Source organism: Scomber scombrus, chromosome 1 (assembly GCF_963691925.1).
Source record: "Scomber scombrus chromosome 1, fScoSco1.1, whole genome shotgun sequence".
Taxonomy (NCBI): Eukaryota; Metazoa; Chordata; class Actinopteri; order Scombriformes; family Scombridae; genus Scomber; species Scomber scombrus.
In genome coordinates this window covers 96,525-109,112 of record NC_084970.1, presented here as the reverse complement: position 1 = coordinate 109,112, position 12,588 = coordinate 96,525, and the positions used below count along the sequence as shown (strand labels likewise).

Below are 12,588 nucleotides of genomic sequence, written 5' to 3'. Positions count from 1 at the left end.
TTTTATTACCCTAAAGTAAAAACAACTACAACATATTATCTGTCAAACATTGTAAAGTGAATTGCTCAAATGTAACATAATGTGAATTGTTTGTGTGTGTGTTTGTGTGTGTGTGTGTCCAGGCATAAGAGCCAAGCCTCATCTGGTCAAATATACTTTTAAAGGCCTCATGAGAGGTGTACTAAAAGGCACCTTGTCCTTGTGCCTATAACATACAATTAAACTTGTAAACTGATGAACTGATAGCAATAATAACAATAATATTCAAACAGTTAATGATTTCAGTGTGTCTGTCTGTATCAGTGCCTGTGTCTGTGTCAATGTGTGCATGTGTGTGCCTGTGTCGGTGTGTGTGTCTGTCTGTATGTGTATGCATGCATGTGCCTCTTGTTTCATTGAATTAATCTTGTGAGTCGGTTCCACACCTCTTTCAAGACCTCCACATGGCCAGGGCCAGATTAACACTTTGCTGTACCCTGGGCAACAATATTCAAGGGCCCCATCATCACGACCCCAGGATCACCATAATCTGGCAAAATATAGAATAAATTACAATAATATACAGTAAATATACTCAGTACTTCAATATTTAACTGTCATCAAGTGCATTTTGATGTACAGATATGCAAATGCTCATAGAACTACAAATGCACCACTATGTCCTCTTGTCAAGGCCACTCACTCACATATGATGTTATGAAAACAAAACACATCAGCATCAGTATAATCTGGCAAAATTGACTCACTACATAGAGAGTTAGGGAAGTGTCCTACATTTTCACAAAAAAAAAAAAAGCAACCACTTTCAAAGCATCCAATATTTATTTAACAACACTTATTCCCAACACAAATGTATATAATTGATAGAGCCATCACGGAGGAAGTCCACAGACAAGACACAAACAAAATTCTGTTGATTCTTTGAGGTCTGTAAACGGTTCTCGTAGAGTGCAAAACATATGAATGCAGTGACCGCAAAAGGCCAACAGAAGTAGCTAAATCCATATCACTTTTTTGGAGTTGGTCACTTGTTGCCTTAAATCTATGCAGTACCCGTCCCACCACATAGTCATTATTACTGTCTCCAGTTTATCAAGTTTTGCGACCAATGCAGCAGTTTCAAGTTTGGTTTGTGTTTTCTCATCACAGTCTGAAGCTATTTTGGCTAATGTATCTCTAATTTCCCCGTCATTTTCATTGAGAGCTTGCTGCTCTGCAACTCCATCGAGTGGTGCTGAGGGATTTTAGAGTGTATGTAATGTTCGCTGTTATGGAAACCTGTATTCCAGCGATGTGTTAATGTGGTGCAAAATGTATACAGAGACTGCAGCAGTTCATAAAAAGAGTTAACCTCCTCACAGCAATTATCAATGCAGCGAATGGGCAGCACACGGTGTATAACGAATTAGTGGGTTTTGTTTTTTCAAGTGCGCCTGGAGCCCGCTGTATTTGCCAGACATGTTGTTAGCATTATCATAACTTTGGCCATGACAGTTATCAAATCTGTCCCCAATCTAACCCCAAGCCTCGCACCATTTCAATCACAGATTCAGCTAGGTTTACACCTGTTTGGCTGTGGATGGGCTCAAACCCGATGAATCTTTCCACTACTCTGCCATCTGCACTGACAAAACAAAAAACAAATGTGAGCTGATCTACATGTGCTAAATCTGGTGTTGAATCAACGATTACAGAGAAATATTTAGCATGTCTAATTTCCTCTACTATCACTTGCTTAGTTTTGTCACCCATTAATGAAATAAATTCTTCACACACAGTTGAGGACAGGTAAGATGGCTTACCTTTACCCTTATTGACATGCTTCTAAAGGTGCTCCTTTAAAAAGGGGTCAAACTAGACTTGGCGAGCAGCATGGACGCGTAAATCAGGAGCTCCCCGATGCTAACACTTGAACTACACAAGAACTTGAGACATAGACGCAGACGAACTCAAAAAATGAGAATATGAGTGGATTGTCGACAAGAACGAAGAATAAAAATAACCCGGTCATCCAAGTTAAAGAAATAAACCGAAAGATTAAGGAGACTAAGCTAGCACCGCAAGCTAGTAAACCAACAACGCCGCAAGCTAGTAAGCCAACACCACCACAATCTAACATGGCCTCGTTTCAAAGCAGCTTAGACGGCATTAGCAAACAAATTCAAACCCTGTAAAATGTAATGAAGACGGACCTAAAAACATTCAAAGACGAAATTACGGCGCAAATGAGAGATGAACTGACAGAACTCAAAGCAGACATTGATCAGAAGTTTTCCAAAATAACCACGGAAATTGGAGAACAGGATGAAAAGTTAAATGCTGCTCTGACACGCGCGGAGGAGATCGAGTCGTGGAGCCATAAAGCAAACAGTGCAATGCAGGAAATACTGCAAGAGCAGAAAATCCTGGTGAACAAACTTGACAATTTAGAATCGAGGTCCAGAAGAAATAACCTACGGGTTTATGGCATTCAAGAGGAAGCAGAGTCTAAGAGTGACTCTGTCGCACAGTTCATGGATAAATGGCTTCGTGAAGAATTTTCTATAAACTCAGACCTTCAGATTCAACGCGCCCACCGAGCCCTGGCCCCAAAACCAAAACCTGGCCAGCCTCCCAGATCGATTGTCATCAATTTCCAACAGTTCACCGTAAAGGAGATGATTTTGAAAAAAGCGTGGGAGAAAAAAACAATCACCCTCGGAGCAAACAGGATATATTTTGATCATGACTATTCAGAGAGGATGCTACAACAACGCAAAGCATACTCTAACATTAAAAAGATCTTAAAGAGAGAAGGCATCCATTTTCAGACACCTCTCAACAAGATGCATATCCACTGGGCCAGTGGGGTGAAAACTTATGGCAGTGCAGAAGAGGCAGACAGCGAACGGCGCTCGTTGAAAGGCTCCATTCGACCGGGGCCGCGACATGGAAACAAACCGGGAGTGGACGCATAGCGGAGGCCAGCAAACGCGCGCGAGGACGGCTGGAAGAATTCCAACTGAGGGGAAACAACACAGGATGAGTACATACAGTACAAGTCTGAGTTAAGATGGACATGAGAATTATATCACTTAGCTGAGTGTATAGTTTTTGTTGGTTTGGCGGGTTATAGTTAAATAGACTGTTGGCTTAAGGGAGACTGAAACGCAGCTGCAAGGACTGGTATGGGTATAATAATCCTACATGGGTTAAATCTCATTACTGGATGGGGGCCCTTTCTTCATGTAAGGTCTTCCCCCTCAAATCAAAAAGAGAGTCAAGTCAGCAGAAGACGGGAGCTGAAAAAAACTGGAATGGATTACCTACATCGGTGCGCTCGAAAACACGGACCGGAGTTTTGAGAGAAAAAAAAACTGGATCGGGAGTCCGGATCGGGATTTTCCCGTGCAGGCCGATCCGATATTGATATGCATTTTTTTGCTAATATCGGCGGCCGGTCCGATCCAAATATCGGATCGGGACATCCCTAGTATATAGTTCAAATAAGATACAAACAGTTACTGAAAATATTGAGAGTTCATGAATGTTTAACTGAAAGCCTGTTGATGAATCTTCATGAGGTTAACACAACAAAAGTGATTTATGGACACCAAAGAAGTAATTAAGATTCTCTCTTTGAATGTTAATGGCCTGGGAAACCCAGTCAAAAGGGCTAAAATAATGACCAAGCTTAAAAAAGAAAAGACGCAAATAAACTTTCTACAGGAAACTCATCTCACTAAAGCAGAACATGAGAAATTAAAGAAATTTGGTTTCAAGAACACTTTTTACAGCTCACATTCTAATGCTCGGAAAAGAGGAGTAGCAATACTCATGTCTAACGTAATTAAATTTGAGTGCATAAAGGAAATAAAAGACAAAGAAGGAACCTATATTATTGTAAAAGGGAAAATAGACCAAATAATGATAACATTGGTAAATATATATGCCCCACCTGAGAGTAATAAATTTTTTTTTTAAGTCCCTATTTGACACCATTGCACTAGAGGCTGAGGGCATATGTATATGTGGGGGAGACCTTAATGTGTTAATGGACCATGATATGGACACAACTAGTCTTAAGAGAAATAAAAAATCTATTACAAAACTGGTCAGGAATACATGGGGGGAGATGGGTTTTTTGACATATGGAGAGATCTACATCCACTACGGAGGGATTTTAGTCATTACTCAATGTCACATTCTGGGTACTCCAGGATTGATTATTTTTTTATGCAGACAGAAAATAGAGACATAATACAAGATTGTTGGATTGGTGTGGCAGATGTGTCTGACCATAGTGCCATATATTTGAAGATACACTTGAACTGTAGACAGAAAGATACATTATGGAGGTTGAATGTGGGGATATTAAACAATAAATCAGTGGTTGAGCAAATCAGGGCAGACATACAGACTTATTTGGAGGAAAACGATAATGGGGAAACAGATCCAGCTATACTGTGGGATGCTTTGAAAGCGGTGATACGGGGAAAACTGATTGCAATTACTAGTAATCTCAAAAGAGAAAGAATAAAACAATATAAAACATATATAAAGGAATTGAGAGATTTGGAACAAAAACATAAGGGAAACGGAAGTTGACCCAAAAGTTGACAAACGAATGAATGAGGTGAGAAAATAAATTAACAATCTACTCCAATATGAAGTAGAAACAAAAGCAAGATATTTAAAACAGAACTATTATGGTTCAGGTCCCAAAGCAATGAAATTGTTGGCGAGACGCTTACGGAAACAGCAAGCAGAAACCACAGTCAAACAAATCCAAATATAAACCAAAAGAAATTTAAAATATTTTAGAGAATATTACAAAGAACTCTATTCTGAATCACCAGCTTCAAATCAGAAAGATATTAAAACTTTCCTTGACTCCCTGGACCTACCTTCAATAGGCACAAAACAAAATGAACAGATAACAGCAAAGATAACAATCACCGAAATCCGGGAAGCAATTGGCAAATTAAAATCAAATAAGGCACCTGGTAGTGACGGATTCACTTCTGAGTGGTACAAAAAGTTTAGTGAAGAACTAACACCACTACTCCACAGGACTTTCAACTGGGTTATGAGCGATGACAGAATTCCTCCCTCCTGGACTGAAGCAATCATTACAGTCCTCCCCAAACCCCTAAAAGAAAAGAACCACTGCCAAAATTATAGACCGATATCAGTATTGAATGTTGATTACAAAATGTACACTTCAATTATATCAAATAGACTCCAAAATGTTGTACCAGACCTGATAGACGAGGATCAATGTGGGTTTGTTAGGGATAGACAAACGCAAGATAATATCAGAAGAACATTACATACTGTACATAAAATACACATCGACACTATACCAGCTGCTTTGATTAGCTTAGATGCAGAAAAAGCATTCGATAGAGTCAATTAGGAATTTTTATATTTAACTCTGGGAAAATTTGGATTCAATACTAAGTCAATTCAATGCATCAGGTCTATCTATAACAAACCCACAGCTTGGGTAAAAGTCAATGGCTCTCTGTCAGGAAGATTTATTCTGGAGAGAGGAACTAGACAGGGCTGTTGCCTTAGTCCAACACTGTTTGCCTTATACATTGAGCCATTGGCCCAGATGGTGAGACAAGACCCCTCAATAAATGGTATAGATATAAATAAACAAAAACATGTAATAGGACTGTTTGCTGACGATATTATAATTTATTTAAAAAAACCACTTAATTCATTTAAGCAGCTTACACAAACTCTAGAAACTTTTGGTTTATATTCAGGTTATAAAGTAAATATACTTAAAACTCAAGTTCTCATGTTCAATTGTTCACCAAACCAAGAACTTAAAGAATGGCAGATAAATTGGGCAGCCAAATCAATCAAATATTTGGGCATAAACATAACTAAAGACCTTTCCAAATTATATAGAAGTAACTATGAACACATTGACAAAAACATTAGGGAAGATATTGACAGATGGATTACTTACCCAATGGGATTAATCGATAGGATCAACGTGGTAAAAATGAACATCTTGCCACGTTTACTGTATGTGTTCTTATCTTTACCAGTACACGTATAAAAAGACCAGTTTCACAAATGGGATAAATGCATATCAATATTTGTGTGGGGAGGTAAACGACCCAGAATACGCTATACCACCCTACAATTATCTAAAGGGGCGGCTGTGGCTCAGGAGGTAGAGCGGTCGTCCACCAATTGGAAGATTGGCGGTTCGATTCCCGGCTCCTCCAGTCCACATGTCGATGTGTCCTTGGGCAAGACACTTAACCCCAAATTGCTCCCGTTGCTGTGCCAACGGTGTATGAATGTGTATGAATGATTAGCTTCCCCTGATGTGCAGGTTGGCACCCTGCGTGGTAGCTCCTGCCATCAGTGTATGAATGTGTGTGAATGGGGTGAATGAAATGTATTGTAAAGCGCTTTGAGTGGTCGAAAAGACTAGAAAGGCGCTATATAAGTACAGGCCATTTGCCATAAAGACAAAGGGGGAATGGCACTCCCAAATTTAAAAGAGTATTTTCATGCTGCGCAACTACATAAACTAATCTGCTGGTGTGATGAAGGATATGTAGCTCGATGGAAAGATATTGAAATTTCTATACACAAAAACCCAATTCAAACAAATATAGGGGAAATTGAGCCCCCTACTTACATAAGAGAGGCATAACTTTAACCCTGTGATATCCTTTACTTTAGATATATGGTATTCCACAGTGAAACGATTAAAAATAGGTAAAGACATTGGACTATTAAAATGGGTTGCATTTGATGACAAATTTGCACCAAGAAAATTTGATGAGACATTTAAACATTGGGCAGAAAAAAGGGAATTACAGCCATATGCACAACTTTGAAAAAGGGTGAAATGAAAAGCTTTCAGGAACTAAAAAATGAACATAATCTAACTAATCAGGATTTGTTTAGATACCTGCGGATTATTATATAAAAAGTATCAAAACAAATGAGGATAAAATTCATCCTATCATAAAATTACTGGTTAAGGCATATAATCATTAGAGGGCTGCGCCTATACACATAGAATCTGGAGTTACAATACGTAACTTATGTTCTATATCGTATAGGCTACGCCCTCTAAGAGCTATCGCTGTTGGGATAAGGGCGTAGCAGGATATAGTCCATGCCACACTGGTGCCATTCAGTACCACAAGCACAGAAATACCCGCCATTTAAAATAACCACAGCTCCATCCATGCCAAACCAATACGCTGTGCGTAAGGACGCAGTCCACATTCCCCAGAATGTACTGAGGAAAAAGGAAGTTGGGGAGAAAATCAAGCCTGCTGTGATGAATGGAGACGAGCGTTACATACTGTAACAGTCCAAATAAAGAACAGAAGCAGAGCAAAACATGAGGAATGATGAAGTCTCGCATTGTAACAGCACTTCAGCTCTGCCGAATCTGCAACAAACCTGGGAAACCAGCTCGGGATGGAGGCTCCAGTCCCCTTGGCGGGGGCCTCCCCTCAACATTGTGTCCGCACCTCTGTTGAGTTCGCCCGGTATATACGCTGCTCTGATGGACAGACAGTGTGCGTGTGTCCAGCATAAGAGCTGTCTCGCTATGTCTAGCAGCTGAGCGGATCGAACACCCCCTGGACGATTTATGTAAGCTGCTGTAGCTTTGTTGTCTGTGCGAATCAGCACGTGCTGATTGAGCAGCACAGGGGCAAAGTGCTGGACCACTTTCCACACTGTGAGAAGTTCCAGTGCATTTATGTGGATAGACATGTGATCTGACCACCGGCCGCTCACTACCTGAGACAGGCACGCCCCCCCCCACACACACACCCTGAGAGAGATGCGTCTGTGAACACCGAGATGTGTGACGTAGCTCTGCCCAGGGGAATCCCCTCCGACAGGATGCGGGGATTCCCCCAGTAATCCAAATCAGGGCCCACGGAGGGAGGAACGGAGATCATTCTTCTCCGGTGACGCACAGGGTCAAAGCGTAAGCGAATGAACCATCTCTGTAAGCGCTGCATGTGGAGGAGACCCAGAGGAATGACCACGTGAGCCGCTGACATCATCCCCAGCAACCGCATGAGAGACAACGCTGTCACCACCCTGTGAGGCGCGACACGCTGCAACAGGGCTGTCAGAGCAGCCACTCGTTGCTGTGATAACCGTGCTGTCATGCTGGCAGAGTCCAATTCCAGCCCCAGATATGTGATGGACTGGGAGGGGAAGAGAGCTTTTCTTCCAGTTTATCGTGAAGCCCAGGTTTGACAGATGTGACAACAATTCTGTCGTTTGCACCAGCACTCTCATTCCTCTTTAGTGTAACGGCTGCAGGGCTGTTTCCACACATTTCGAGAAAGTGCGAGGGGTCAGGGAAAACCGAACGGCAGGCGGTTGTACTGGTATTGGATCCCCTGAAACGAAAAGCGCAGGAACTGCCTGTGCTTCGAAATGATGGGAACGTGAAAATATGCGTCTTTCAGATCCACTGACACACAGTAATCTCCGAGACGCACACATTCCAGCACTCTCTTGATTGTCAGCATGTGGAAAGGTCTGACCATAATGGATTTGTTGAACAGGACATTCAAAGTCGTGCAAAAAAAAGCACACCACGTGTCGCTTTAATTTTCCAAAACCTGTTTCTGCACGGACATTTATTTGTAAAACAGCGGTAAAAGAATGCACGTGCGACACAAAAAAGGCAAAAGAGACGGGGAAGGATCCTGCTTCCAAAAACAAGCCAGTCTGTAAGTGTTTAGATGGCGACGATAGAATGCAAAAAGAGACGGCACAAGACATTCTGAAAGCTGTTAAGAAAGCTGTGGAAGATGTTGTGCCGTATGCTAGTGTAGAAGAGTTGTTTGCGAGTCTGCACATCAGTCAGGAAATATTTGAAGAGGCCTATAGGAGAATGGAGAAGAAGACTACGGTAGTTTATAAGAGAGGGGTGAACGAGGCTTGGGTGAACCAGTATAGCAAGAAGTTGTTGAAGTGCTGGAACGCTAACATGGACATTAGCTTTGTCACTGATCCCTATATAGTAGTCGTATACATCATATCGTACATTACGAAAGGAGAGAGAGAAATTGGCCTATTATTGAATAATGCCCAAAAAGAAACAAAACAAGGAAATCTCTCTGCTAAAGAAGCTTTAAAGAAGTTAGGCAGTGTATATTTACACAACCGGGACGTTTGTGCACAGGAGTCAGTGTATAGGCTAACGGGCATGCATCTGAAGGAGTGTTCCAGAAAGGTTGTTTTTGTGCCGACAGGGAACAACATAGTTAAGATGAGTTTACCCCTTAGTGTTTTGAAGCAGAGGGCGTCTTCCCACGATCTTAGGCCACAAGATATGTGGATGACGAGCATAATGGACAGGTATAGGAACAGGCCTCAGGATGACTTATTTGAGAAGATGTGCATGGCTACGTTTATGTCTGAGTATCGCGTTCTCAGCGTAAACGAAAAGTCTCCTAACAGAATTACATTGAGAAATGGTTTGGGATTCATCTTGAGGGGAACACGTAGTCAGTTTGCGGTTGTTCGTTACATGCGTTATAGTTTAGAGAAACAAAATGAAGATCATTTTCAGAGTCTGCTGCAGTTGTTCCTTCCTCATAGAACTGACTCAGACCTCCTGCCCAAACCTGAAGGCTTTCAGCTGTTTGAACAGTTCTATAAGGATGGTAAGGTGACATTTAGTGATGGCTCCGTGTGTTCAGTTGAGACCGTGGTAAAGGGGAATAGGGCAAAGTTCGAGATAGATTGTGCGGATTTGGAGCGAGCTCAGGAGATTGCTGAGCAGCGCGATGTAGATGAAGACGCTTGGGGTGCGCTGTGTCCTGAACAGGGAGTGGAACGCCTTGAATGTTTAGAGGAAAGAAAGCAGCAACAGGGAGAAGAGCAGTTGGTAGAATCTTTTGAGAATATCCCGGATTTGGATGTTGGTAGCAGACAGGTGGTGCAGTTAGAGAGAGACAGGAGCATCATGTCTAGAAGTCAGGGTTTAGCTTTAGTTAGATTTCTTAATGAGAGACAGATGGCCATTTTTTACAGGGTGAGACAGTGGTGTTTGCAGAAGGTGATGGGTAAAAACCCAGAGCCTCTGCATGTGTTTGTGACAGGCGGTGCAGGGACGGGGAAAAGTCATTTAATTAGAGCTATTCAGTATGAGGCAGGGAGGCTCTTGTCAACTCTTTGTCATCAACCAGACGATATTTCTGTATTGTTAACTGCTCCTACAGGCATAGCTGCATACAATTTAAATGCAGCAACAATTCATCACACATTGAGTATTGGCACACATGCTAGTTTACCTTACATCCCTTTGGGTGAAGATAAACTAAACTCTCTGAGAGCCAAATTGAGGCACCTCCAAATTCTAGTCATTGATGAAATAAGTATGGTTGATCACAATCTGTTAGCATATGTTCATGGTAGGTTGAAGCAGATTAAACAGACAGGTGACTTTTCCCCATTTGGTAATGTCAGTGTGATAGCTGTCGGAGACTTCTATCAATTGCCTCCTGTTAAAGGGAAGCCTTTGTATAGCAGTCAGGTTGGTGTGGACCTGTGGTGCAACTTTAGTGTAGTGGAGCTGAACACTATAGTTAGGCAGAAGGATAGTGTGTTTGCTGAGTTGCTGAACAGGTTAAGAGTGCGTTCCAAGGACACCCCCTTGTTAGAGAGCGACGTAAAGATATTGAAGGTGCGCGAGACAGGGGAACAGAGCTCCGCTTTGCATATATTCCCAACTAATGCACAAGTGAGTGAGCACAATCTGACCCAGCTGTTTGACATGTGTCCCGATTATGTCACGATAGAAGCACAAGATTTTAGGAATAACAGGAAAACAGGGAAATTAGAATTGATGGTAGGGCATCACAGTAATGCGTCGGACACATGTTTACAAGAGAGTTTGTGTTTAGCTAGGAATGCGTGTGTCATGTTGTGTAAGAATGTAGATGTAGAAGATGGTCTGGTCAATGGCGCATGTGGCACAGTAACTCATATAGATTTTGGAGAGAATAAAACGTTTCCTCGAACAGTTTATGTCAAATTTGATGAGGAGAAAATTGGCTCACAGAGGAGGAAACAACATGCACATGCAGCAGTAGAAGGCAGGTATTCTACTGCTATTGATCCAGAGCAGGACAGGGCCAGTAAACGGGGTGGTCTGCGTCGTCAGTTTCCTCTGAAGCTAGCGTGGGCGTGTACTGTACACAAAGTGCAGGGATTGACTGTCAATGAGGCTGTCGTGAGTTTGAAGGTGTTTGCACCTGGGCAGGCGTATGTAGCACTTAGTCGTGTGAGGGCTTTGTCGGGACTGATCATCAGGGATTTTAAAGAGAAGGCCATCTATTGCAAGGGCACCATAAAGGAGGCCATGGATAGCATGCCTCCATTTTTAATTGAACAGCCACAGCCTTCATTAAATGCACACAGTTTCTCTGTGTATTTAATGAACGTTCAAAATTTAAGTCGCCACCGTTCAGATTTGGTGTCTTGCACACAGCATTTACAGCCTAACTGTATTGCTGTCACAGAAACGTGGCTCACTGCACAATCCTCATCAGACAGTGTCAAAATTGATGGGTACACTTTCCACAGTCGTCCTCGAGGTTTGTGTTACAGCAGCAGTAACCCCAAATTGTTAGAGCTACAGGACTTAGAACATGGTGGAGTTGGTTTGTACAGTTTAGGCAATATGGACTGTGACATTCTGCAGGTACCCAATTTGAATCTGGAGTGTTTGGTGTGCCTGTGTACCAAATTTAACATATTGATGGCAGTAATTTATCATCCACCATGTTATCCAAATTCTTTATTTAAACAGAATCTGGGGAAATTACTCGATTGGTTAAATCCAATCAGTAACACGATTGTAGTAATGGGAGATTTTAATGAAAACATTCTGAACAGATCATCAATTTGTAAATTCATGGGTAAAAAAGGATTTAATCAGCATGTAACACAAGCAACTACAGAGAAGGGGACATTGATCGATCATGTTTATGTTGAAACAACACAGTATGATGTAGAATGTGCAGTGATGCCCACGTACTTCAGTGATCATGAAGGTATTCTGTGTATATTTAGTGTGAAAGATGATCAGGGGCAGTTGGAGGATACAGAGGTTGTTTGAGGATGTAGGGATAGATGTGGAGTTTGATTTAGATCAGGATTAGGTTGGTTTGTTTATCTGTAGGGTTTTAAGAGGAAACTGACTTGTAGTGTGTCGTGGTTTTCATGGTGTGTACGTTGGTTACCACATGAATGAAATGTAATGTTTATTTATGTGGATCTGGTTTAAATTATGTATTTATTATATTGTGGAAATGTAATGTTTATTTATGTGGATCTGGTTTAAATTATGTATTTATTATATTTATTATATTGTGGAAATGTAATGTTTGTTTGTGGTTCTGATTTAGGTTGTGTATTGTGTGAAAAAGTTGTATTTATGTCAGTAGTTTAGATAAGAAATGTTCATGTTTGTGTACATGAACTAAGAGCAAAATCTGTTTTGGCACCACAAGGCGCAGACTCTTAATTCTGCATGCCTGATCTGCCTAACAGGACAGTTTAAAAAAAGATATTGCTGTT

General features: G+C 41.4%; 1 protein-coding gene across 1 annotated transcript; it reads left to right on the top strand.

The window, feature by feature from the left end:
* Nucleotides 1-8,154: 8,154 nt before the first annotated feature.
* LOC134000136 (uncharacterized) lies at nucleotides 8,155-12,127 on the top strand. The gene is made up of 3 exons (XM_062439493.1): nucleotides 8,155-8,241; nucleotides 8,300-8,381; nucleotides 8,562-12,127. The coding sequence occupies exons 1-3, from the start codon at nucleotides 8,155-8,157 to the stop codon at nucleotides 12,125-12,127; spliced, it is 3,735 nt and encodes a 1,244-aa protein (XP_062295477.1).
* Nucleotides 12,128-12,588: the final 461 nt, after the last annotated feature.